We start from the raw sequence: 26,481 nt of genomic DNA, 5'->3' as shown, positions 1-26,481 counted from the left end.
AGAGAGGGGGGACGAAGGAGACTGTAGTTTAAGGAAGGTACTAGAAATTGCTGCGTCAAAACGAAGAGACTAGCTGAGGACCACCGTCCATCGAAGCTTCTCAGCTACAGTTAAGTGACCTGCCATAAGTGACAGAATAGCTATGATGAAGATGATGATATGTTTAGCAATATTGGCCAAAAAGAGAGAGAAAATTAAAATAATAATGACTATAATCAAACCTCTTAATATTTTAGAATAATTTGAGTGAAAACTGAAAACGACTCGACTATCTATGTCTTTTGTGTAAACTCAATTTATATTACTTTTGACCTGTATTAGAAATACAAAATAATGGCATCAAACTCCAAGTTATTTGAAATAACTGTACAAAATCACTCTCATTGTGAATATGGACTATTTTATGTTGTATAATGTTATATCGCTCAATCCTCGAAATGCTGTGTACCGTACCTAAAGAGGCTAAAAGTTATATTGATAAACAATTATTCAACGTATAAGCACCCAGCCATGAAAGCAAGCTTGTGACCACATACACTGAGTTTTTGTCAATGTCATAAAAATGTTATTTTGATATTAATTTTATGAGCACGCGTTAAAAAAATTCAAGGCTATACCCATATAGTCGGCATATATGGTGTACGGAATTACTCATGTTCAATACTACATTTCTCTTTACTTTTGGAAAAACACCAGTAATATATTTTGAAACGAAATGAAATATCTAGTTTAACGTCGCACGTTTATGCATCGAGACTAAGGGAGACAGTGATGATGAGAAATGAATGAAATGGTGGAATGAAGAAAGTAGGAGGAAAGAGGAAAACCCCAAGAAAACCACGCGCACGGTGTTTGCTCACCAAAAAGTTCACATGGCGCAAGCTGGGATCGAACCAGGGTCCCGATGCATAAAAGATGAATGTTCTCACACTGAGCCGATACTTATGCAAGACTCTTGCGCAAGAGTCTTGGTCTTGGTCTTGGTCTTGGTCTTGCACCCCTTGGTCTTGGTATTTGTCTTGCAGCGGGATTCCTGGTCTTGGTCTTGCATGCAAGACCAAGACTCTTGCGTTCATCACTAGCAATAACGCTGATATTAGTATTAATAAGGATGCTAATTTCGACATTATTGCTGTTGACATTTAGGCTACTGGATCACTCAACCTATCAATTCTAAAACGGTCATGCACCAACGAAACCAAAATTAAACTTTTCCTATTTTAATGCAATTATGATCCGACAAAAGTAAGTTAAATTCATTCTCCGAGCAAAAGAACAACTAAACAATTTGAGAGAGAGAAAGTAAGAGGTCGTAAGCTGCAGGATGGACGAACTACAGACTGAGGGCGATTAATGTCTTCTTGGTTATGGCCCTGATTATCACAGCAACCAGTAGGCTCGACTGATTTACAATGCTAAAATTCAAGATTTCAATCTTAAATTACTCCAAATGTACTCAACATTTTAACTCAAACGAGATATGTCAATTTCTGTGTACATTAAATACATCCTTTGAAACTGCCATAGTGATAGATAGGACCAAAGGTATGAGCAAGCTGGCTTAAACAACATTGGTCCAAGCCATTTTTTCTTCTTATAGTCAGGGGGTAAAAGTGAGAGAAAACGCGAGGGACGCCGTCCTCCCACTTCCAGAAAATATCTATGGCGTCCCCCCCTTTCCAAAAAAATTACAATGGCAGTGGACGGCGTGACGTCATGCGTATCCCTACCTTTTCAGATCCACTTTATCCCTCCTTATAGTTATCAGTCATACAGGTACAACCACTTCTACAGCGTGAGCTACTTAACGCAGATAGTTAAATAAGGTCTTAAGTTAACCTATGATACTGTAAGTAATCTCTTTCCTTGTCTCTGGTTGATAGGTTAAGTTATTCGGTAACTGTTCTCCAAAATATAGCTCTCCATTCAGACTTCTGTTGTTACTTCATATACATATCCTGCTTTTTGCAACCGATACGCACAGAGAAACAGTGTGAGTTGCCTATAAGCAAGGATATTTCATAACTTTCTTATGAACATTGAACTTTAAATCTTAACAGTGCAAAGACTAATAGTATTCTAACATCCGATATGAAACAAGTGGTGCGCGTGTCCTGGGTTTCGATTTCCGGAGGGAGAAGAATGAAATTTAAAAACACTTCACTTGTTTGGATTCCAGTTTAAACTGTTAGTTCATGCCTCATATGGTCCCGGTACTGAAAAGAAAGAATTTCGGTTTGACGTCCGACGATTATGCCCGTTATGCCAAGGGAGATGGATGATTAAGGCAAATGAATGATGGAATAATTGGTGGAATGAGAATGTGGGAGGAAAAGAAGTACCCGTGAAAACCTACGAACACGATATTGCCCACCACAAGCTTACTTATTCCGGAATCGAACTTGGATACCATAGACCAGAGGTAAGCATTCTGCAATTGAGCCACTCTTCCGCTACTGAAAAGGAACACTAAAAACCAATAAACATACAAAATGCTATTAAGAAGTTTCATTCACGATTCAGTACAAGATTCAACTGCTAAATGAGTAATCGCTGATGATGATAATTTTCAAGAATAAATCTATTTCTTAAAATGCTACAACAGCAACTAAAAGCGTTTTTTTTTTTGTAGTAGTAGTAAAGGGTTAGGAATTTAGGGAATTTTTTTATTCATCATATAAATTCAAAGAATATTTCTAACCCGAGCCATTAGAGGGTTACGCCCTCTCTTTGGCACTACTAAAAGCGCCTGAGCTCCAACCTATAACTTTAGCTTTCAAATCTTTCATTTACGGTTATGTGTGATTTCACGTTTAATAGAGAAAAACATTTTAAGTATTTGTACTTTAAGTAGTCTAAATTAGTTAACTATATATTTTTCATAAAGTTTATGATATAAAATTCTTGTTCAAAGACTCTGTATTTTAATAAGCCTTCTCTAAAATCAATGCATGTGAAATGTGCTTCCACCTTCCGAGTTCTTTTAAAGTATATGTTGAGGACGTTTATACGTTTCTGGTCAATCCTTTCAACAATGAGATCTCGGAAACTACAGGCTGTAGAAAGATGACGTTTTCACTGATCGATTGGAAATTTTGCGTAGATTGTCCAGTTCTAATTGAATATTTTAAAAAAAACATGACCATTATTTCCTTATTACATTTTTTTAGGGTACACTGGAAGCGTTGAAACTTAAGAAAAACTAAAGCATCATATCCTATGCGTTCTACATTTTAATACCACATTTTCTATATAGGGCTTGTATATGTCTCAGGCGTTTGTTTCATGGACAAATAATAATGGAAAAGGAAGGATAACCATTTTTTCAGACTAAGATGAACCTTTTTTTGGGAGTGTTTTGCACAATGAACACCATATATAACTGACATTATAATTAATTGTCTATGTAATGTATTTGCTTATTACATACTGCATGCAAGAAGAAAGAAAACACTGGTCATACATGAATTAAAAACTGCAACCGGAAGTAGGCTCAAACCTTGCAAACGGTGCGAAATATTGAGAAAAAATAATCGAAAAAATCTCCCCTTTATGATACCCCTTGCAGATTTTTTTAATAAAGACGTCTTTCACTTGTGTCTGTAAAGGGACATGTACATATGTCGTGTAGAATGAGAAGGAGATTTATGCTCATATGCAAATGATGCGCTGTGTAGAGAGCGCAGGTTCAGCTAGTCTATATATTAAACTGCTGGGTTTATATGTTTGTCTCCAATAAAAGTTTATGTGTTTGTCCCCAATCCTTTAGACAATGAGATCTCGAAAATCACAAGCACTAGAAACGTGCTGTTTTCACTGGTCGATTTCAAATTTTGTGTAGATTACCCAGTTCTAATTGAATATTTAAAAAATATGGCCGTTATTTCATTACTACATTTTTTAGGGGTACACGAGAAGTGTTGACATTTTTAAAAAGTAACGCTTCATATCCTACGAGTTACACATTTCAACACCTAAAAGTTGTATATAGTGGTTGTATATCTTTCAGGCGTTTGTTTCATGGCCAAATGATAATGAAAAACGAAGGATAACCATTTCTCCAGTCTAAGATGAATATTTATTGTTTGGAGTGTTTTGCCTAATGAACACCATATATCACTGACATTATAATTAATTATGCGTATAATGTATTTGCTTATTACATACTGCATTACAAGAAGAAAGAAAACATTGATCATACATGAATTAGAAACTTTAAACGGAAGTAGGCTCAAATCTTGCAAACGGTGCGAGATATTGAAAAAATAATCAATAAAAATCTCCCATTTATGGTACCCTTCGCTGATTTTTATCAAGACGCCTTTCACTTGTGTCTGTAAAGACACATGTATTCTCTGTCAAACAAGTTTTTGCACGTTTTCCGCGGAATAGTATCTTGCCCCATGCTGCTAAGAAAAGAAAATACTACACATCACCCCATATCATTTCGCCAGTAGCTCTTATTAGCTGATCAATTAAAAACGTATTCCTGGGCATCGGGACAAAAATGTATCTGCTTTTTCGTGCATTGCACGAAAAACACAAAGAATGAACGCAATAAAACAGAAACAAGGAAAAAATACAATGCGATGTAAAGTGCTTGGACTCTTTTGACAAATCACTCAATATAGCGCTTTCATTGCATGCAGGTCTTGATGGTGTAATCGGTACCAGCGTTGGCTCAAGTTCACGGTGTCATCAGATCGATTCCCATTGAAGACATACTTTTTATTTTCTTTACAACAATAGAAGTTTTTTTTAATTATCCAGTCATCCGAGAAAAGGAAATTGAGTAGAAACACAACATTTCAACAGTAGTCGATGGCAAGATAGTCTGAAGATAATGTAATCCACGGATCGATTCCCGCGCATGCAGAATCATTTTTATTTCTTAAGCACAAGTAGAAAATGTAAAAAAAACGAATCGAGACGCATGAAGTTTAGAGCTAACAACTAAGACCGAACCAAAGGTATGGGTCATTACGTGATTTGCTTAAAGAAGCATGAAGATGGAGGAAAACTGTTTTGTCTGTGTCTAGGAATGGAGAGAAAATAATAGAAGAAACTACACTTCTGTCCAGAATTTCTGGCGCATGTCTTTTAAAATTGCATAATTAGAAATATCTCTCTTTCGTATAGAAAATGTTAAATGTCTTCTTATAAATATGAAGAAGAAGGAAACCACATATTTCCAAAAACATATTTCTGTAAAAAAAAATAAGAAATATAGAAGTTATAATTAATAGAATTGTCCAAAACTCATCGCCAAATTCTAAGTTCCATTTTCGTAAGCGTGGCAAACGCGTGGCGAAATTTACACAGAGAGAGGGAATTTTATGCTTTACTAGAAATAGAACGGTAATTTTTTTATAATGTTAGTTACTATACATATTGCACAGCTCTAATAATAATAGATATTAAACAAACACATAAAAGGAAATAAGCACAAAATACGCGAATAGAGAATGAACCTTAACATACCTTCGTAGAGTAGACGGTTGCCACAAGCTCTCCAAGTATATTGTTTTTATGCACGATCATCAGTTCCAATCCCATACCCTACGTTGCCTTTGTTTGGAAAAGCTTGATTCGGTCAATATCTTAAACAGCAATTTTTTGTTTTAATAATGTTGCTTAGTATTATCGTCTTTATTCTAGTTTATTTGAATATTTCCAAATAATCCAGAATTACGTCCTTTAAATAAAGTATTACAATTATGAAGAATTTTATAAAAAGAGGAAACTTCATTTCTAATCTTTGTCCTAACCGGAAGGGGAAACTTATAAATATTTGAAATGGTAATTAACATATGACTAAACTTTAATTAAACAGTACTAAAATAAGACATTTACTCCGAATAGTCTCTGCAAGTAATTTGTAGAAAATGGACAGAAATAATGATCATAAACTATTACTTATCAATTAAAAGTGTAGTAGCGATAGTTCTAAACCCAAGTAGAATATTTACTCTTTTCTTCATGAAAATAATAAACATTTTACAAAAATAATGTTCTTTTTGGCTGTATCGTAAATATTTTAGTAAATAAATAAATAAAATACAATTTGGAATAATTTAATCCACGTGACACGATAGCTGATTGCGAGGGTGAATATAATGAATATTACTACAAACTATTGCAAAGCTAGAGGCCGCAGTGGCCCTGTGGAACCCGGTGAGTGTAACTTAGCAGTCTGAAGTGTTAGACTAACGTAGTGTGGTTTTCGAGTCCCTCTGCAATGAATGAATTTTAACTGTCCTCGATGTTTCTGTGTTCATGTACCTGTCACCATTGTCATGATACATTGCTTTGAAACGATAAATTGTTTACAGAAAAGGCTTGTTGTTATGTAATAACCATTTTGTTCTATGGAGATAAACGTTGAAATTTGAAATGATTAACTTGAACAACATCCGATTTGAACAGAGAATAAACAGAGGAAATGAAACCTATCCTTGGGACGTTGAATTGATTGCAAGATCAGTTATCTCTTTACCTTTTACTGTTTTCCTTCTGATACCTGTTGACAGACGGACGGACGAACGGACATAACTGTTCTATAAGTCTTTAGATACTTACACATAGCATAGTTTGGAAGTCTCATACCAAAAGTGTACCTGATTCATTTGTGCATTCACTGCCCATTTTCAGTATAAAACGCTACCTTCTGTCAGCAATCAAAACTGGATAATAGAAGTTCGTCTGTAGTGAATGACGTGTGAAAAGCTTGTCGTTTCTAAATACATTCACCTATACTTGATTTGTGTGATAGACCTCATGTCGCAAGGAAAAGAATGCTTTATTAGTTTTCAGACTACTATGCTAAACACAACACAGAACACGTAGGCACGAAATACAAGTTAGTGGTTAGACGATGTCATGCAGATAACTGCCTAAAGGAAAGACAGCTTGCCACAGCAGTAGTGATAGCCGAAGAATTAACACAAACAACCATTGAATCTTTTAACATCCACAAAAGTACCACATTCAAATTCGGATCAGCTGCAACAAACCAGTTGTATACATATGGCTGTATATAGCACGATCGCAACAATTGATGATTGAGATTGAAATCACTGGACAATATTCAAACGGAACTATTTAGTTTAATGTTTCACGTTTATGGTCTTCAGGTTAAAAATGATAGACAATTAATAAGAGTAAATGAAAAGGTAATTATTTTTTATGTTCTAACGGGAATACAACCCAGAACTGCATACAACAAAGGCGCACGTGCAACTCGCTAGATCAACACGAAGGGTTAAAGCCAGTATTTTACCTGAGGGTACAAATTCTGTCCACAATTATTTACAGTACTTACAGTCATTTGCCTCTAACAAAAAAACGAAAAAGCAATCTGTTTTACGTTCCATAGTTATGCCGACTAGGGTAAAGGAGGCGGAGCTTATGAGAAATGAATGAATTGGTGGAATAAAGGAAGTGGGAAGAAACAGAAGAACCCCTAGGATACACACACACACGTGGTGTGTTCACCACAAAGTTCACATGGTGCTAGCTGAGATCAAACCCAGGACCCCATGCGCCGGAGTTGAACGCTGTACCATCTTTTTCAACTTAATGAATAAGTCTCTATTTCAATCACATTTCGGGACCACTAGACAGGGTCATGAATTCAGAAAAACATCGAGAACAATTAAACATTTTTCCTTGCTACTACAGGGGACTCGAAAACCTCACGATCGTCAGTCAAATAATGATAACCTGCTCGGCTGCAGCCCTGAGCCACTGGCTCAGCTCGGGCTCCGCCTTGACTCGGTTCAACTAAGCCAATAGCTCGAGTCGACTCGGTTCGGTTCAGGTTAAGTGAGCTATCGGCTAGAGAAGGCTCCAACTCGACGAGCAACCACCTCGTTTCGGCTCGAGCCCGCTCGGTTGGAATAAGCTATCGGCTCGGCTCAGGTAAGCCGTGGGCTCGAGGCGGCTCCGTTGGAGTGAGCCATTGGTTCGGCTCGGTTTGGTCCAACTGAGCCGAGGACTCGAGCCGGCTCGGTATGGTCAGGAGTGGGCTCGGCTCACGTCTAGGTTCGTCTCGGTGGGGACTGAGCCGTGAGTCGAGCCGATCCAGCCGTTGACAACACTACAGTCTAACACCTCAGGCTTCTCAGCTACACCCACCTGCTTCCACTGGGCCCCTAGCTTTGTAACAGTTTGTAGTAATATTAATTATATTCACCCTCACAATCATCTGTCGTGTCACGGGGATTCAATTATTCAAAATTGTATTTTATTTATTTATTTACTAAAATATTTACGATAAGTCAAAAAGAACACATTTTTGTAAAATGTTTATTATTTTCATGAAGCAGAGAGTGAATATTTTACTTGGGTTTAAAACTATCACTACTACACTTTTAATTCATAAGTAGGAGTAAATGTCTTATTTTAGTACTGTTTAATTAAAGTTTAGTCATATGTTAATTACCATTTCAAATATTTATAAGTTTCCCCTTCCGGTTAGGATAATGATTAGAAATGAAGTTTACTCTTTTTATAAAATTCTTCATAACTGTAATACTTTATTTAAAGGAAGTAATTCTGGATTATTTGGAAATATTCAAATAAACTAGAATAAAGACGATAATACTAAGCAACATTATTGAAACAAAACATTGCTGTTTAAGACATTGACCGAATCAAGCTTTTCCAAACAAAGGCAGCGTAGGGTATGGGATTGGAACTGATGATCTTGCATAAAAACAATATACTTGGAGAGCTTGTGGCAACCGTCTACTCTACGAAGGTATGTTAAGGTTCATTCTCTATTCGCGTATTTTGTGCTTATTTCCTTTTATGTGTTTGTTTAATATCTATTATTATTAGAGCTGTGGAATATGTATAGTAACTAACATTATAAAAGACTTACGTTGTATTTCTAATAAAGCATAAAATTCCCTCTCTCTGTGTTTGCAACGCTTACGAAAATGGAACTTAGAATTTGACGATGAGTTTTGGAAAGTTCTTGTATTAATTATAACTTCTTTATTTCTTAATTTTTTTACAGACATATGTTTTTGGAAATATGTGGTTTTCTTTTTCTTGTGCTCAAGAAATAAAAATGGTTCTGCGTGCACGGGAATCAATCCGTGGACTACAAGATCTTCAGACCACCTTGCAATCGACTACTCTAAGACGAAGGATGGGCAGAGCAGAGAAACTAATGCCTTTGTTCAAGAGACATACGCACATTACTCTGGCTTTGTTACCTCGATCTGTGTGCGAATTTACACAACTACCTCGGTTTTCAAATTTAAGATGTGATTTCGCCAACAAGTTATTATTAGCTTTAACGTTGCATGCAACGTTGATACAACATTAAAGGAATAACACAAATTACAAATAGTGATCGAACTTACAACTCTAGTCCCAAGAACGAGTCTATTCAAGGTGTCACCTCACCTTCCTATCAGAAAAAGACCCGTGTTCAATTCCCGGCATTAGCTCATGTGGTTCGGATTCAACGTTAATCTGTAGGTTCCGTCTCATATAGGCTTGCTGCTGAAAGGGACGTTACACTCAAAATCAACTCAACCTATCTAGAAGAAGGACGAAACAAAATTCATTACTGCTACCAGCTAACAAATAGGTCTATTTATACTTCATTTCTTTTTCTCACGAAATAATAATTCTATCTGTCACTTCATAAATGTAATACTATTATTACGTTCATATGTAAACCTAAAAAGAATCTGACATAAAGTATATCTCTTCTTTTCCTATCAATAGCTTCGACTATGTGTATTTTTCTTTCCTTCTTTTGTCATTCTAGTAATAATAATAATAATAATAATAATAATAATAATAATAATAATAATAATAATAATAATAATAATAATAATAATAATAATAATAATAATAATAATGGGACACTGTTTCCCTCAGAAACTTGCGACTTTAAGGTCTATAGTGTGGAGCTCTGCCGACGACAACACACTGGACATTGTTTATGAAAAGACCGGAAAACATTATTCACTAACTTATTGTCTACGGTTTGAACTCCAAGAAATGATCATATTTCTTCGCGATAATATGAATACAAAAGTGAAATATTGGGTTTTTATACAATTTCCTTTTCTCGGATGACTGGATAATTAAAAAACTTCTATTGTTGTAAAGAAAATAAAAAGTATGTCTTCAAGGGGAATCGATCTGAGGACACCGTGAACTTGAGCCCACGCTGGTACCGTTTACACCATCAAAACCTGCATGCAAGGAAAGCGCGACATTGAGTGATTTGTCAAAAGAGTCCAAGCACTTTACATCGCATTGTATTTTTTCCTTGTTTCGTTATTATTGCGTTCATTCTTTGTGTTTTTCGTGTAAACTACTAAAATATACTGCAATTGCAAAGCTCAATTCCAAAAGAGCCTAAGTCAAAAAAGTATATTTTTCAGCAGACGATTTTCTTGTTTGTGTTTCCATTCTATTTGTGCAAAAGAAAAGTAATCTACATAAACGAAAATTGTAATCGTCTACTTTTCGTAAGATAACGGTGAAATTATCATCTATAGCAAGAGTTTTATAAGTATTTTTAGACATGAGTCAGAAAATAACTTCGGAGAATACTGTTGGCTAAGGACATTTTGGTAAACAAGGCTATTTTCTTTCGCCTACAATTAATTTGATTAATGGGTTTTTGGCATGAAACTCAGTTCAATATACAGAGATTCTGAAATGGAACTTAATAGAAAAAATATCTCAAAATTGACAAAAATGACTCAGGCTGTTTTGGAATCCACCCCTTCAATTATAATAAATAACGCAATGTTGTCATACAACAGATATGAGATGTCAAGAATACTTTGGAAACAAGTAGTAGTACTGGCGCTAACATATGCAAATGAAGTAATAACTTTAACGGATAAAACCAGGAATATTTTACAACAAGCACAAAATCAAATAGGAAGGTTTGCCCTAGGAGCAAATAAGTGCAAATCTAACAATGACAGGAGAGATGGGATGGACTGATTTCGAAACAAGAGAAGTTACGAGTAAAATAAAATATATTGGAAGATTAAAATTTATGGAAGAAACAAGATTAGTAGAAGTTGTGCATGAAGCCACTGAACATATGAGAAAAGGGAAGAATACAAAATGGTTTAGGAGAGTTAGGATATTAGAAAGAAAATATGATCAAGCTACCCGCTGGCACAGAGAAGAGAATTATTAAAATTGGGGGAAAATCACAGTAAAAACAATTAAAGAAAAAGCACAGGAAAAGTGATATGAAGAAGTAGTCAAGAAAAGCAGTTACACTTATAAAAAGCGTTATGAGAAAATAAATTATATGGACAATAATTTATTTATTTATTTATTTATTTTGCGTTCAGGAAACCGCAGTATTTTACATCTGTACTTGCGGTATAGAACCAATAGAACATGTCAAATTCTATTATTGTCTATATAATAAACTACTACTATAGTTCCTTATACATCACATTAGTCTTACAACATGATACATATATACATAGAAATACCATACCTTATCTATTCATCTACCTGGTTTTATTCATAGTGCGAGAAGCTGTAGTTTTTTCTTTACATTATGCTATCTTCATTTAGTATTTAGGAAACACGTATTGAAGACATTTGATTATAATAATATATACATAAGTATGACTACTCATGTAATAATAAAATAAATACCTTCCTGTTGATTCATACAACTACAAGTTTCTAGCTTGAGCATGTTCATAAAATTCCGTGAGAGTATAAAAGCAGTGCTCTTGTAGGTACTTTGTTAGTCTTTGTTTAAAAAGGTGATCAGATTTTGAGTTTCTGTATATTTTGGACCTTTTTGGTAAAGTGCTATATTATGAATGGAAATTGCAAAACCGCTTTTGTTTCTGGTATTGTATGTATGAATGTCATTGTTGCATTTAAGAGAATGTTTCAGGTATTTTCTTATAAAGATTGCCGTTCGTAATATATAGACATGGCAGTGGGAGAATTTTAAGCTCACGAAATATTCTTTTGCATGATACTCTTGATTTTGTACCTTTCATTGTTCTCAGTACCCTTTTTTGAATCTTAAAAATTGTCTTACTTTCTGCTGCGTTTCCCCAGTGTACTATTCCATACGTAAGTAGACTCTCAAACTGACTATGATAAATTACTTTTAATGCTGATATGTTGAATGATGTCTTCACACTTTTTAAGGCATAGTGCACTTTACAAAGTTTCTTTTGGAGTACAGGTACGTGCCTATCCCACGTTAGTGTATCACTTACCCAGAGTCCTAGAAATTTCGTTGCTTTAACGTTATCTATAAATTTATTTTTAATAGATATGATTGGATTATTTACATTTGTATTTCGAGAGTGATGAAAGTTTATTACTGTAGTTTTATTGGTATTTAATTTTAATTTATTATTTTCAAGCCATTAGTTTAATTCTTCTATTGTTTGTTCGATACTAACTTTCATTTTAGTGTCAGTGTATTCCGTAATGGCTAGTCTTGTATCGTCAGCAAACATGGTTGGTTTGGCTGTTTTTATGTAAGCTGGAAGATCATTGATGAAAATTATAAAGAGAGTAGGGTCTAAGATCGAACCTTGTGGCACCCCGCATTTTATTGGTTTGATGTCAGAGGTATATTTCAAACTTGTACCCCGCTGATCTGTGTAATCAATTTCTACGGCTTGATTTCTATCTTCTAAATAGCTTTAGAACCATTTATTTACAACTCCTCTTACAGCGTTATTGTTTAATTTTTCGAGGAGTATTTGATGCGAAACAAGATCGAATGCCTTAGTTAAGTCAAGAAAAATGCCAGTACATTTTTTCCTGTCGTCTAATGCATCCCGAATATAATCGAGATAATTAAATATCGCCGTCTCAGTTGACTTTTTGCGTTGGAAACCATTTTGAGTAAGTCTATTATGTTATATTTTTCCAAAAAGCTTACTATACGTTTTTGCATAGTTGATTCGATTGATTTTTGAGAAGGGCGAAAGTAAGGCAAAGGATCTATAGTTTTCTACTTTATACCTATCATCTTTTTCATGAATTGGCTTAATTCGTGCTAATTATAATTTTTGAGGAAACTGTCCTGATGAAAAGGAAAGATTTATAAGATATGTCAAAGGTTCCTCTATATAAGCGAAACTTTTCTTCACTATTGTCATTGGAATGTTATCAAAACCTACGGACTATTTGTCTTTTTGCTTTGAAATTATTTGAGCAACTTCGTTAAGTATTACTGGCTGAAGGAATATCATTTTATGTATCCTATCTTCCGCAGGAGCATTTTGCTTTTCAAAGTCAAGTCAGGAAGCCTTGATACAGGGGTAAGATTGAAAAACTTTAAAGAAGTGAACGAAATGTCAACTATGTTTTAAAGAAGATGAAACACTGGAACATTTAATTTTAAAAATGTGAAGAAACTCTGAAAATACGGAAAACATGGAAATGGAAAGATTACATTGAAAAGGAAGAGAATTTGGTTAAATTAGCTTGGCGGCTAGGCTTTAATATAAATGGAAAGGAACTAAGTGAAAAAGAAATGGAAAAAACAAATGACTTCTTGAATTTTGGCGGAAAAAGAAAATGGACAATGTTAAATGAAAAAAGCAGTACATGTTCATTTTTAAACGCTATTTTTCAGGAACCAAACTTCCGAAGAGAAGGAAGAAAAATACCTTGAACCTGGTTAGTATGACCACCGCTAGTACTTTCGTACTATATCTAGTACCTTTTAAAATATTTTAGTGTTCTAGTACGTTCACCAATAAATCTAGTACTTTTCTCCGCCTCTTCGTTTCTCAGAAATACATTTGGGTGAGAAAACATCTCATGAAAGGGAGCAGGTCAAAACTCCCACACTCAGAAAATGTCAAAACGCCCACACAAACGGTCATAACCCCCACACAAATGGACAAATCTCCCAAATCCACGAACGGTCATAACTCCCACAGCCAAACTCCCATATTCAAAAAATGTCAAAACGCCCACACAATCGTTCATAACTCCCACACAAATTGACAAATCTCCCAAATGCACGAACGGTCATAGCTCCCACAGCCAAAACTCCCACACAGGTAAGCATCATAACCCCCAACGGTCATAACTCCCACACATAACAACGGTCACAATCCTCACATAAATGGACAAATTTGCCACACAAATGGACAAAACTCCCACACGCAGAAATTGTCACAACCGCCATACAAATGGACAAAACTCCCACAGCCAAAACTTCCACACTCACGAAATATCAAAACGCCCACACAAACGGTCTTAATTCCCACACAAATGGACAAATCTCCTAAATGTACAAACGGTCAAAACTCCCTTGTAATTCTTTTTATTATTTTCAGCGTGTGAAACTTACAAGACGTGCAACCAGTTCAAAGTGTGGGAGATTTGTCCGATTGTGTGGGAGTTTTGTCCATTTGTGTGGTGGTTGTGACAATTTCTACGTGTGGGAGTTTTGTCCATTTGTGTGGGAGTTTTGTCCATTTATGTTGGGATTGTGACCGTTGCTATGTGTGGGTGTTTTGTCCATTTGTGTGGGAATTATGATCAATTCCGTGGGCGTTTTGACACTTCTTGATTGTGGGAGTTTTGGCTTTGGGAGTTTTGACCTAGACCCTCATGAAAATCTGGCAATGTACGAAAATTTCACTGTTCCTGGTAAATTTTTCTACTTTTTTTCAACTGTGGTTTTTACAAGAGTGGAAGTGAGAGATAGGTGCCTTTCGGTCACCTCCTCCAACGAGAAGGAATTTTGGCAACTTTATAGTTCATTCTATTGGGGAAAATAGGAAATTCAGATGTGTCAAAGAACGAAGGGTTAAAACTAATAAATGACGAAAGTAAACAATATTGCATATTTGGTGATCCGTTTAAATAGTAGGCTATTAAGGAATTAAAACTAGATTTGTTCAATAAGCTCATTTTATGGATTTTCTTATTTTCTCCCGATATCCTCTATATTTATCATACTTATATTACTTCAGTAATTTTACAGTGAGTTCTAATATGACAATTAATTTGGATACCGGCAGGATTTTTAGTTTGGGAGTGTAAATTGGGAGGTTGTAATTGGTGTGCAAGGTTTGTATCGAATTTTGACTGTAAAAAAAAATAAAGTTGGAGGTTCTGTCAAGACTGGGAGGTTGCTCCCGACCCACAGGGGAAGGGGAGCTGCTGGAAACCTTCCAATAAGATCGTAAAATATCGTAAAATGTTATAAATTGGGTGAAACGGGAGCAGATAAAATTTTAGTACTTTTCCCCCCAGATCTAGTACTTTTTTCTGCATAAGTTAGTACGAAATATTTTTTGATGGGTGGTCACATTGAACCTGGTAACGCTGGAAGAAAGAAGACTGTCATGCATTCGTCTATCGTCTTGTCCTAAAGTAAATATTACCCGATTAGGAAGAATATGTGATATGTATTTTGTGGACACATTTATAATTGCATAAGAAATACACGTAATGGAAAATTGAAGAGAACATTGCATTTGCGTATTAATGTAAAAGTTGTCTTCCGAGATTGAGTGTTATCTTCCCAACAGCTGACATGCCTTTGCCAAACAATCAAATAATTCAGTTTTGTTGTGTAGCACGAGGTCCTGTAGTCTTGGTTAGTTATCAGACAGAATCTGGAAATTATTGTGATGCTGCTCTCTCAGTTTTAAATTCTGTGTCATCAGAAGTGAATACAAAGTTAACATGTCCCTCAGGCAGGTACGTGTATATTTGAAAATACTTTTTCGTGTAAGAAACAAGAAGTTCGATTTCTATAGGTTAAATCATCGGTGGGGAAGTCTTTACTTTGACCATTTCTTCAGTTTTTCGATTCAGCGATTTGTTCTTTCCCGACGCTCCAGCTACGCATCGATGAGTAGGACCGCTTTAAAAGGGTATAGTGTAGTAGAGTAGAGCAAGATAGGAACAATGGCGGCTTTAGCGGGTAGGTACGGTGGTACGGGACTACCCAAAAAATTTTAAAATATAAACGCTAAAAGGTATAATAAGGAGTAAATATATTTTCACTACTTTTATTATTGGTCGATAATTATTTAACAAATAGCATCAACCACACCGTGAAAGTAATTTTCTACTGTCATTAATCAATCAAATTTGTATATATATCTAACGTTTAAAGCAAGGAAGCAGGCCTACCCAAAATAATGGATAAGTAGGGTAGGAGTAGGATCGGATTGGCTTAAGGTTAGGGAAGTTCCGACCCATTTTTATAAAATTGTGCGGAACGAAAGAACAAATCACTGAATCGAAGGATGGAAAAAATTTAATGAAGTGGCCAAAGTAAAGACCTGTCCATCGGTGCACACAAAGGAGCTGACAAACGTCTATTTGAGAAAGGGAATTAGTCCTGGGCAAAGGTTGCGTTGATGGTCCCCTGTGATCGAAGGAACATGTTTTAAACGTTATTGCGTGCTATCCGATTTTATGGTGGCACAGTTTTGTAAAATTTACGGAAGAAATATGAATTCCGATTTCGGACGAAGAACATACAAGAAATCGGAATATATGTGGATCTTTCCTGTAAAATGCATAAAACGTGAGAAATGTAATATGAAGTGTATACTTGTAAGCACATAAGTACCTACAGTTAAAAGCTATAACAGGCAGTGTTGAAAGTCATGATTCTAAATAATCAAAGGGCTAATCTTCCGCTGTTGAGGACCCAGAATAGACTCCCATGAACCTATTTATAACGTTATATTGCTGTTTAGTATTATTTTAATATACCTTACCTAGAATTACTCCTCTTTCTATTTCCATCGTTTACACTTGGTTCCGTTTTATAATGCCCATTCCAGTTGGTATCCATACGCTGAGACGAGAAATTACACTCTGTTAATTTTAACAAAATGAGACCAAACTTTCCTAACCCTAAACTTACCAGGCCTTAGTTTACTCTACCGTTCCCTACTCTACTATATCCTTTTTAAAGCGGCCGTTCTTATGGATGCGCTGCACGAGCGTGTATTGTAACGGTTAGCCTTACTCTTTAACGGTTAACCTGTTAATCTCGAATATTTCTTAACTTACATAAGTGCAAATTGACTTTAGAAGAACTGTGTGTAATTACAGTATGTTAGCATGAAAACGGCAGTGTATAAAACACGGATTATCTTAAGAACACAAATCAACCTTCGCTAGGTGGCCACTAAGGCAAGTGTCTAGAACACAGGTCCCTTTTCCCATTTAGCTGTAATGAAGACAAGAAATAACGTGCTCTGCGGGCTCTAAACCGCCTTCACTCGCTGACGCTCGCTCGGCAATACTGTGTGAATTAAATATTAAACTTTGGTGCAGAAAGGAACCAACCTAGCTCCTAACCTATATGGGTGGGGGTGGGGGCTGTGTTCTACAGCCTATTCGCCACTAAAAATCACGACCCGAGCTGTAGCGTAGGGAGCATACACGTTAACGATGGTGGGTATACTCTTAAACAAGGATAATAGGAAAATACCTTATGTGTGACACAGTTTTACGACACATCTATAATCGCTTTGTATACTGCCTTCATATAGCACTTTATTTATGTCTTCGTTATGGGTATTACGTAATGACGAGCGCACTTTCGATTTTGTATTTCTACCTTATTGTACATGTCAGAGGTAAGATCCCTGACATTCCTGAAGAGAGACATCTTCATTAGTTGTTCAGTCAGAAACAATAGGTATGGGTTGAAGGTATAAGAAACGATAGCTCCAACCTGTAGTTAATATTGTTTCTGACTGTGCAATTCTATTGTGAAATCAAGTAACGTATTTATGCCATACATTTTAAAAGTTTATGCCCACATGGATTGGGATAGTTTAATAAGACAGTGAATTTGAAACACTGTCATCTATGTTCTGTTGCCTATCTACCTGATATGACATCAATACGGGAACCCATATAGTTCAGAACTTAACTTCGTTTTTCTTCCTAATTAATCATCATGCACTGATGACCTTTATTAGCCCCCTTTTCTTTCTCATGATGACATATCTTCGTTGCAGCAGTTAATCCAATCGAAGTATCCGGAGAGGGTTCAAAGTGTTCAACAGCTATCCGACTCGTTCTAGTGCGTGGTCTGAAGTAACCTACTAGCAACGGTGATAATGTCCGAAAGCAGTGTAACGGATTAGCGAAACTCAGTGATGTGGTATTCATATATCAAAGGCAATTAAAACAGAAGTTTGCATTACCAGAAGTTCGAAAGGACGAAACATTTTGGTTTCAATGAATTTGACATGTATAATAAGGTAGAAGCATACGAAGTACAAAGTGCATTTTTTTTTTTTTTAACACGTAGTAGTCCGTAAGAAGCGCCACGATCAAATGAAGTGTACAGTGGTCATACGGAATCATATAAGTTGTGTTTTTATGCCATATAAAGTGTTTTTCGTATACCTCCGTCATTAAGATCCTGCTCCTCTCAGATGCACCCCGCCCTGCCACGCAAGCCACCTTCCCCTCCACTTGCTTCTCCCCTGACTCGAGTAGATACCATTTGTGTTCTTAAGTTGGTTCATGTTTTATGCACTAGCTTTTATGCCATATATCCAGACGTTGTATTTATAGTCAACTCTCCTAAAGTCAGTCTGCTCCCAATAGTACTCCTCCTCCTTTAAAAACACTTTCTAAAGCAGTAAGAATCCCTTCCCTGCTAAGGAAAGTCAATATTACATAAATATTCCCCATAAAATAGGATAGCACATACTATTGTCCTAACTGCTTTAAAAATTAATATAAGTTACTCATAATCCCTCACACTTGCCTTCCTTACTTCAGCTGTAATTGTATTCCGCAAATATTTGTTAATTTCCTGCTTTATTCTTCACTAACTAATTATACATCCATATTCTATTACAGCGTAAAAGTAGTACCTTTCAACTGTTCAGTGTTGCAAACTCTGTCATATTTAGAAATAACGAAACTAGTGTTTCAATGGAATTAAAACCTTATCTTATGCGGGAGGATACAGCTTGGCATAAAATCTGCACTACATAAGACACGAACTGACTGAAAAACGAGCCAACTCGTGTGCTGGGTACCCACTAAGAAGCATGAGTGTTATTTAACCAAATCAAAGCAGGAGTGCAGGAGAGAGGCTCACGCAGTATGCGCCTGTGGGGAGTAGGCGCGTCAGAGATGATAGGTATACGCATAGGCGAGGATGGTGAAAAAAATATTTCATATGGCATGTAAACATACCTTGCGTGTAGCTAAGCTTTGCTGCTTTTCCATGATCACTTTGCAGCAGGGTTGATGAAAAGATCCTCAAGAACAGAATACAGTTCAAAAAGTATGTAGGAAAATCATGCTTAACGATTTTTTTTCGCGCTTCATCAAATTGACAGTAACGGTGCTCATCTGCAATCTAGAACAAAAAGCAATGCGATTACGTTCCCTTTGTGTAGTACATACACGCGTATTAGTAAAACAAGTAATAAAATATCTTTCACTGTGCCAGTTATGCACAAATCAAAAACGTTACGATTGAAAGAGAAAAAATCAACATTAGATATGGATAATTACACACATACAAACGGAAAAGACTTGAATTGAAAAAAAGAAACAAAATCTCCTTTGATAATTGCAAATGCGCAAATTAGATTTTTTTGTTTGTTTTTTCTAATCCATAATTTAAATTAAAGACACTGCGATCACTTCACATTAAAACGGGAATTACTAAAGGGTCTATTTTCTCAACGCTACAACTAGATAATTACACACTGAAAATGGGAAAACTGTTGCATTAAAAAGGAGATGGGGACATTCCCGAATTTTTCTTGCGTATTTGGTTGAATAGAGTTGAGGCTATCAACAAGCGATTTTTTTTTTTTTTTTTTTTTTCTGGAAGAGGAAAGACCTTCTTCTGCCCTATCTCCCATCTTCTAACTTAACTCCATGGTTCAATGCTGCTCTACTGATTTCTATCCTTAGCCAGCTGGATCCAGTTTCTCCTTCGTATTCCTGTTTCTAAGAGATCTACCTTAATATTGTCCTCCCATCTGCTCCTAGGTCTTCCTAATGGTCATTTTCCGATTGCTCTTCCAGTTAAGACTTTGAAAGCGTTTCTACTTTCTTTCATCCTGGCTACATGACTTGCCCACCTGAGCCTCTTAGATTTGATGATCCTAACAATGTTTGGTAAACGGTATAAATTATGTAGTCCTTCGTTATGAAGTTCCGCCATTTCCCATTCCTGTACCGTTTGGTGTCCCGATATTTGTCTCAGAAACTTGTTCTCAAATACTTTCAATCTACGTTCTTCCCTCAGTTGAAGCGACCATGTTTCGCAACCATACAGAACAGCAGGCATGATTATCGTTTTATATATTTTAAACTTCAAATTCCTCGACAGAACTCCCGACAATAGAAGATTTTGAACTGAATAATAACACGAACTTCCTGCTTTTAGTCGACATTTAATTTCTTCGTGAATAGGATTTTCGTCTGTTAATATTGATCCTAGATATTTGAAAGTATGCACTTTATCCCGACGCACTTCCATGTATTTCGTTTTTTCTGCATTTACTTCTAAACCCATGTTAAACCCATGTCTCTGCGAGCGTTTAATAAAACCTGTGCATTTCTTTCTATTGTTCTTCTATCATCCCCTATTAAATTTACATCACCAGTATACGCCATAACCTGGTGAATACCATTCAGCTCTCGGCCGTTGTCGCTTTCTTTGATTTTCCTTATAGCGTACCTCAGGAGAAAGTTGAATAATAATGGCGACAACGCATCTCTTTGTTTCAGGCCATTCTCGATGTGAGAGGTCGTGTACAAAAATTTTCCTACCTGGATTTTACTTTGGGATTCATTTAAACATATCTTAATTAATCTAATTAGCATTTTCGGTATTCCAAATTCTGTAAGAATGTTGTACGATATTTTTCTTCTAACCGAGTCGTAAGCCTTTCTAAATTCAATAAATAATTGATGTACCGGGGTATTGTATTCCCACTTCTTTTCGGGTATTTGTCGAATGGTAAATATTTGGTCGATAGTTGATCGATTTTGTCGAAATCCGTACTGATAATCTCCGGCAATTGCATCTGCGTATGGGGGTCAATCTTGCTAATAGGATGTTTGAAAGGATTTTATAGGATCTTATACCACATGTAGCTGAATAACTATAAACTTCACTGGTGTTCGTCATGTATTATATGGGTGTGATCGACAACTTTCTAATTTAACCAAAATAAAAGTCGCACAGAGATGAAAGTTTTTCTATATTTCCCATTGTAATCCTACTTACATCGATCTATAGAGATCCGGAATCCCAGTGTTAGGAAATCACTTTCAGCCATAGTAATTCTTTCATCACTACTAAAACGTAGTTATTATTATTATTATTATTATTATTATTATTATTATTATTATTATTATTATTATTATTATTATTATTATTATTATTAAAAGAGGGAACAGAAAAATGTTTGAGGGTATTAATTTTGATGAGGCAACGTTTTATTATTTGTTTGCAGTTTGCTATTACATCTATAAACTTTATGTTGGTACATTAGAACAGTTTGAATCTTCCTTTCATGGCAATCTCACATTTTCTTTCCTCACTTAATCATCTTAATAATTCACAATAGTATACTCCAGTCACCGTTTGGTACAGAGTCCATCATAAGAATAAGAATGCCCTCAGACTTCCATAAAACAGCAGCCATCACCTTGCGCCCAACAGTCTCGCATGAACTATTTTGGGAACGGAGATGATGTGTATGTTCCATTGCTTTCAAAACTGTTGTTATCAGGCTCAAATTAGTGGATATAAGTCATATCTTGAATTAGGAAACTTTATTAAACCTTGCTTGTATCCTCATTATAAAGATAAGTGGTGTACTCGCTCACGTTATCTTCCAGAAAAATTTGTTCGGGGAGAAATCAAATACTCAGTTCTAGTTGGGTGTGCACTAGCACTATTTAATTTATCTTATCTCCAGGGCAGGGCGATGTTTCAACTCCGAGAGAGGAAGAGGGGGGGGGGAGGGGAGAAGAGAAGTAAACCTGTAAAGAACAGTGAACTCGCTGCCTATTGTGTTCTGCATTCATTTTAAAACCTTTTATGGAAAACTAGAAGTTGTAGGAATGTACAGATCTCCCGATTTTAATTCTGATCAAAAGCTGCAATAGATACAAAGATAGATTCAGCATCTTTTTTTTTAAAAAAAAGTTCCATCTTCGACTTTATCCTGTGTTGCAACCGGAAATTCTAGATCTACCACTTTCGGTTTTAATATTAAACCCATTGTTTCGACATTAACTCTTGTTTCACAATCTGCGGTAAATCTGTCAAGAATACCCAGTATTATCATAGCATTCTTCACAGTAACAGTGGTACGATCAGCGAATATAAGTTTATCATCGAATAATATTCCGAGGTCTTTATGTGTCGCAATTTTTTCGATAGGGCTGCTATTAATACAATATCTGTGAATATTTTTCTTCAAAGAAATAATACTAAGAGTGACATTTTTGAGGATTCAGTTTTACATTCCAAGTCGCACACCGCTCATTAAGCTTAGCGAGAATATGTTGAAGTCGTAGGGCATTGTCTGTAGAAGAGATCTTGTGGAAAATTTTACAAACGTCAGCAAAGAGAAGAATGTTCGTAGATGGTAGAGGAAGGAAGGAAGATCATCCATGTAAAGAAGAAATAGTAGTGGTCCTAGAACACTACCATGGGGAACCCCAGAAAGAACTGGGACACATTTTGATGATGCATCTGGTAGAACAACACGTTGCATATGATCAGTAAGATAATCCTGTAGCAGAGACAGGAATTTGTCATGAAGATTAAATCTGTTGGATAGGTTGTGACGAGGCAAATGGATGTCAATTGTATCGAAAGCTTTTGAGAAATGTATTACGCCCAGTTGAGAAGTTTCTGAAACGCAGTTTATAGCATAAGAAATACTGGTACGTTGGTAAGTCATGATTTCTGTTGCAGGAAGCCATGTTGTGCGATGTTCAAATAAGGGCTGTGAGCTTGTAAAGTCTGTCCTTTATGATTTTGTCACAAAGAATTGGAATGGAAAGTAGAGAAATGGGTCTATAGGAACATACATCAGTTTTAGTGCTAGATTTTATAGATTAGCATAATGTTAGCCTGTTTCCAAAGTTGGGGGAAAATAATGTATTGTATTATTTAACTAATTATATTAGTACTTTGCTTTGTCGAATAGGACAGCTACGAATTGTGAATTGTATATTTTAAATTTCAAGTATTTTAGGAATAAATGATTTAACGTTGAGAATTTTAAATGTGTCCCCAGTGTTCAGTGAATTTGTAATATAAAAAGAACATATATCAACCTTAATGAGCTTTATTATTTCTATCTTAATAAAATGTTTCCATTCCAGGTGGCAGTTCCATTTGTTGATAGAAGACAATTTGGTCTACCTATGTGCTACCGAGAACTCTAGCACACATTATTCTTCTTTTGTATTTTTGGAAAATTTAAAGAATAAATTTCAAGAACAGCCAAGTTTAATAAGTAGATCCCAGTATGCAACAGCAAATGAATTCGAAAGAGATTTTGGACCCGTCTTATCCAGATTTGTGGTAAGTATTTCCAAAGCGGAATCCATTTTGACACCGACACTAGACATATTCACGTTACTAATATTCCAATAACCATTTCAGAGAATCATATCCCGTAAAATGTGATTAGTAACAGTTGTGTAATGATAACGTGTCACATGAAGCTTTAAACACGTTTAAAAGGAGGCAGTATAAACATATTTGTTTTTATTTTAGTTAGAATACCTTAACTTGCATCAACTTGCAATGTTCTCAATTCTTGGGCGACTTTCCATCAACTTTAATGGCATAACCTTAAAATATATGTTTCCAGAGAACATGTGTGCAGCTCACAACAGTATGACAGTTAAAAGCCAGCATGTAATGTGTGATGGATATATGTTCAAGGCAATATTATGCAAGTGATAATGTAGTTGTTACATACATAGCATGCCTAATAATCATGGTAAATATCATATTCTCCAGATTAGCAACACTTGAATCGACATTGTTGCAAAATAGTGGCCTGTGAATTGGACTGTTGTACATTGTTTGGAAGCCATAAGAAAAATTACTTAATGGTACGAGCAGAATACATACATAAATTCTTTTTATCAAGCAAGTGCGTTATTGGATCTTCCTTATTCCAAGAAGCTGTGACTATCAATGTATATATTAAGGTTACGCAGCACTTCGTTTGTATTTACAGAACAGGGATAACTGAATATAATACAAGATGCTACACTACGCGTTGTTATACATTACGTAAGACAATCCATGAGCTTTTCCATGATAGGATAACTTTAGTTGGTTGCAGTCGTCGTTCTTCTGAACTATATCCTTCTAATTACCCCATCCTTCAAATATATTTACTTCAATGATAGACTTGCAGAAAACAAACAGTAGACTTACCTTTTTCAGTCGTAATACTCCTTCAGTTTTTTAAAAATTATTTTCAATATTTTGACCCTCGCGGGAGTTACGATCACGAACTTCCTTGATTTTGCTCGATGGAAACTCATTATATTTCCATCCTGTATTGTTTCAAACTGTTTTGTGAAAGAAAATGAGCCCTAGGAAGAAAATACCAAGACAAAATTACTGCCAGGAAACACAACGATATAGAATTGCTATGTGTAATTCTTGGTTAATTGAATAATACGCCATTGTTTCGTTCTTTTTTCTAGACTCGGCTTGGAATAGTTCAGCAAGGTGCAAAGACAAAATTGTTTCTTATTGGGAGTTTCTGTGGGTTTGACACTTACTTCATATACGAATCATACATCGTACTTCCTTGGAAGGTAGCGAAAGCCTGTCGAACTTTTTCCGAAAAATCATTTAGTTTCCCCTGAAGAATCTATCTCCTACGTGAAAACTATGTTTTGAAGGAAATGAAAGAAGTTGTTCGATTCCACGTTAATCAGTAGGTTCACGTCTCATATAGCCTCGCTGCTGAAAGAGACGTTAAACTCAAAATCAACTCAACTCAACTCTAAAAAGCAATGAATATAATGATCGTAATTCTATACGCCCAAAAAGAATAATCTGTTTTACATTTTTCTGGCGAAATTTAACAATGCGTTTTCTCCCATGCTCACGCTCAGCTGTTCATTCACACACCCTAATAAACAAATTTCATGGTAGTGTCCAGCCACACACAGCCAGCTAGAAGCAACACAGGAAATGCAGTGACGCTCAGGAATACAGAAGCATCACAGAAAGGACATATGTACTTGAAGGTATTGTCTGTCAGTCGATAACAATAATGGATGATGCACCAAAGGAAACTAAGTATTGTACAAAATGTGCACTTCACTTTGAATCAACTTTTCGTTTCTATTTGCGTTTAAGAAATTCATCTCCGCGCCTCGCTCGTACATTCAATATAGGGGCAAAAATATATCGTGTAAAGCAGAAGTATAATTATTTGAATGTGCACTAAATATTAATATAAAATTAATAATCTTGTTATCTTATAATTTAAATTTTTATCGTCGTATTGTGAAAAGTTTGTTGTTTTTGATTCAGCAACAATAAAAGAAAAGTTGTTAGAAAGTTTGTATAGGAAAATTCAAATTTCGTTTGTTGTGTACGATATTATGATCCACCCAGTATATCATTTCTGTGCATTTATATTAAGATTTTGTTGTCGGATATTGTGGGTATCTCAGGTAAGCAGTGATGTGCATGAGTTCCCAGTTCGATGCCTAGTTGGAGTCTTGATATGGGCTAGTAAACACCCGAGTACTTGGAAATCCAGTTATTGTAAACATACATAGGAGTGTTAATTTGGGCAGAGAAGACACAAAAGAGGGACGAACCCAAACTTTTCAAGGCCAATGTATCATTAGGAATGGAACTATGAAGAGACAGCATAAAGATTCACTTCGGGTTCTTTAATGAGACAATTAGAATTATATTCTGAATCAGTCACGTCCGAAACTTCAACCTGTGCCTTCCAGAGCTCCGCTTGGAACCGGAACTTGCATTCGTACCCCGGTACACCCAGGCCCGTATTTAGGTAAATGCTATTCTGTGCTCGAGCGAAGGGCGGCAAAATTTTGCCTTTTTTTTTTTTTTTTTTTTTTTTTTTTTTTTAAGATTCATAATAAAGTAATATTTAAAACTAGTAACTCGCAAAGCTCCTTGCAAGCGCGAGAAAATATGTTAAGGTGTTTAATTCGCTCTAATTACAGTAGTTACTAATTACCTACCTTATCTGATTTACACTAAAATACAAATGCTGAGCAAAGCAACGTTTTATAATAAAATAATAATTGTGACAGTTTCGGATATCTAACATATCCTTCTTCAGACACTATCAAAAGTATATATGAAAATGCAGATAGTGATATATATAGCAGGGGGGCGCCGCAAACTGAGATTACGAACTATGCCGAACACCGTGTGACGTCATGTGGTAAGCACAGCTAAGCCAGTGATGCCAG

At 35.7% G+C, this 26,481-nt stretch overlaps 1 protein-coding gene across 1 annotated transcript in view; it reads left to right on the top strand.

Moving 5' to 3' along the window:
- Positions 1-15,331: 15,331 nt before the first annotated feature.
- LOC145663213 (vesicle-associated membrane protein 7-like) overlaps positions 15,332-26,481 on the top strand; it is a 30,452-nt gene continuing 19,302 nt past the window's right edge. The window contains exons 1-2 of the mRNA XM_081729568.1: positions 15,332-15,711; positions 23,374-23,575. Coding sequence (XP_081585694.1) covers positions 15,545-15,711; positions 23,374-23,575 — 369 coding nt within the window. The 5' untranslated portion in view covers positions 15,332-15,544. The remainder of the gene's footprint in view (positions 15,712-23,373; positions 23,576-26,481) is intronic.

Source organism: Thermobia domestica, chromosome 10 (assembly GCF_964235325.1).
Source record: "Thermobia domestica chromosome 10, izTheDome1.hap1.1, whole genome shotgun sequence".
Lineage (NCBI taxonomy): Eukaryota > Metazoa > Arthropoda > Insecta > Zygentoma > Lepismatidae > Thermobia > Thermobia domestica.
This window is presented reverse-complemented; position numbering and strand designations above follow the sequence as displayed.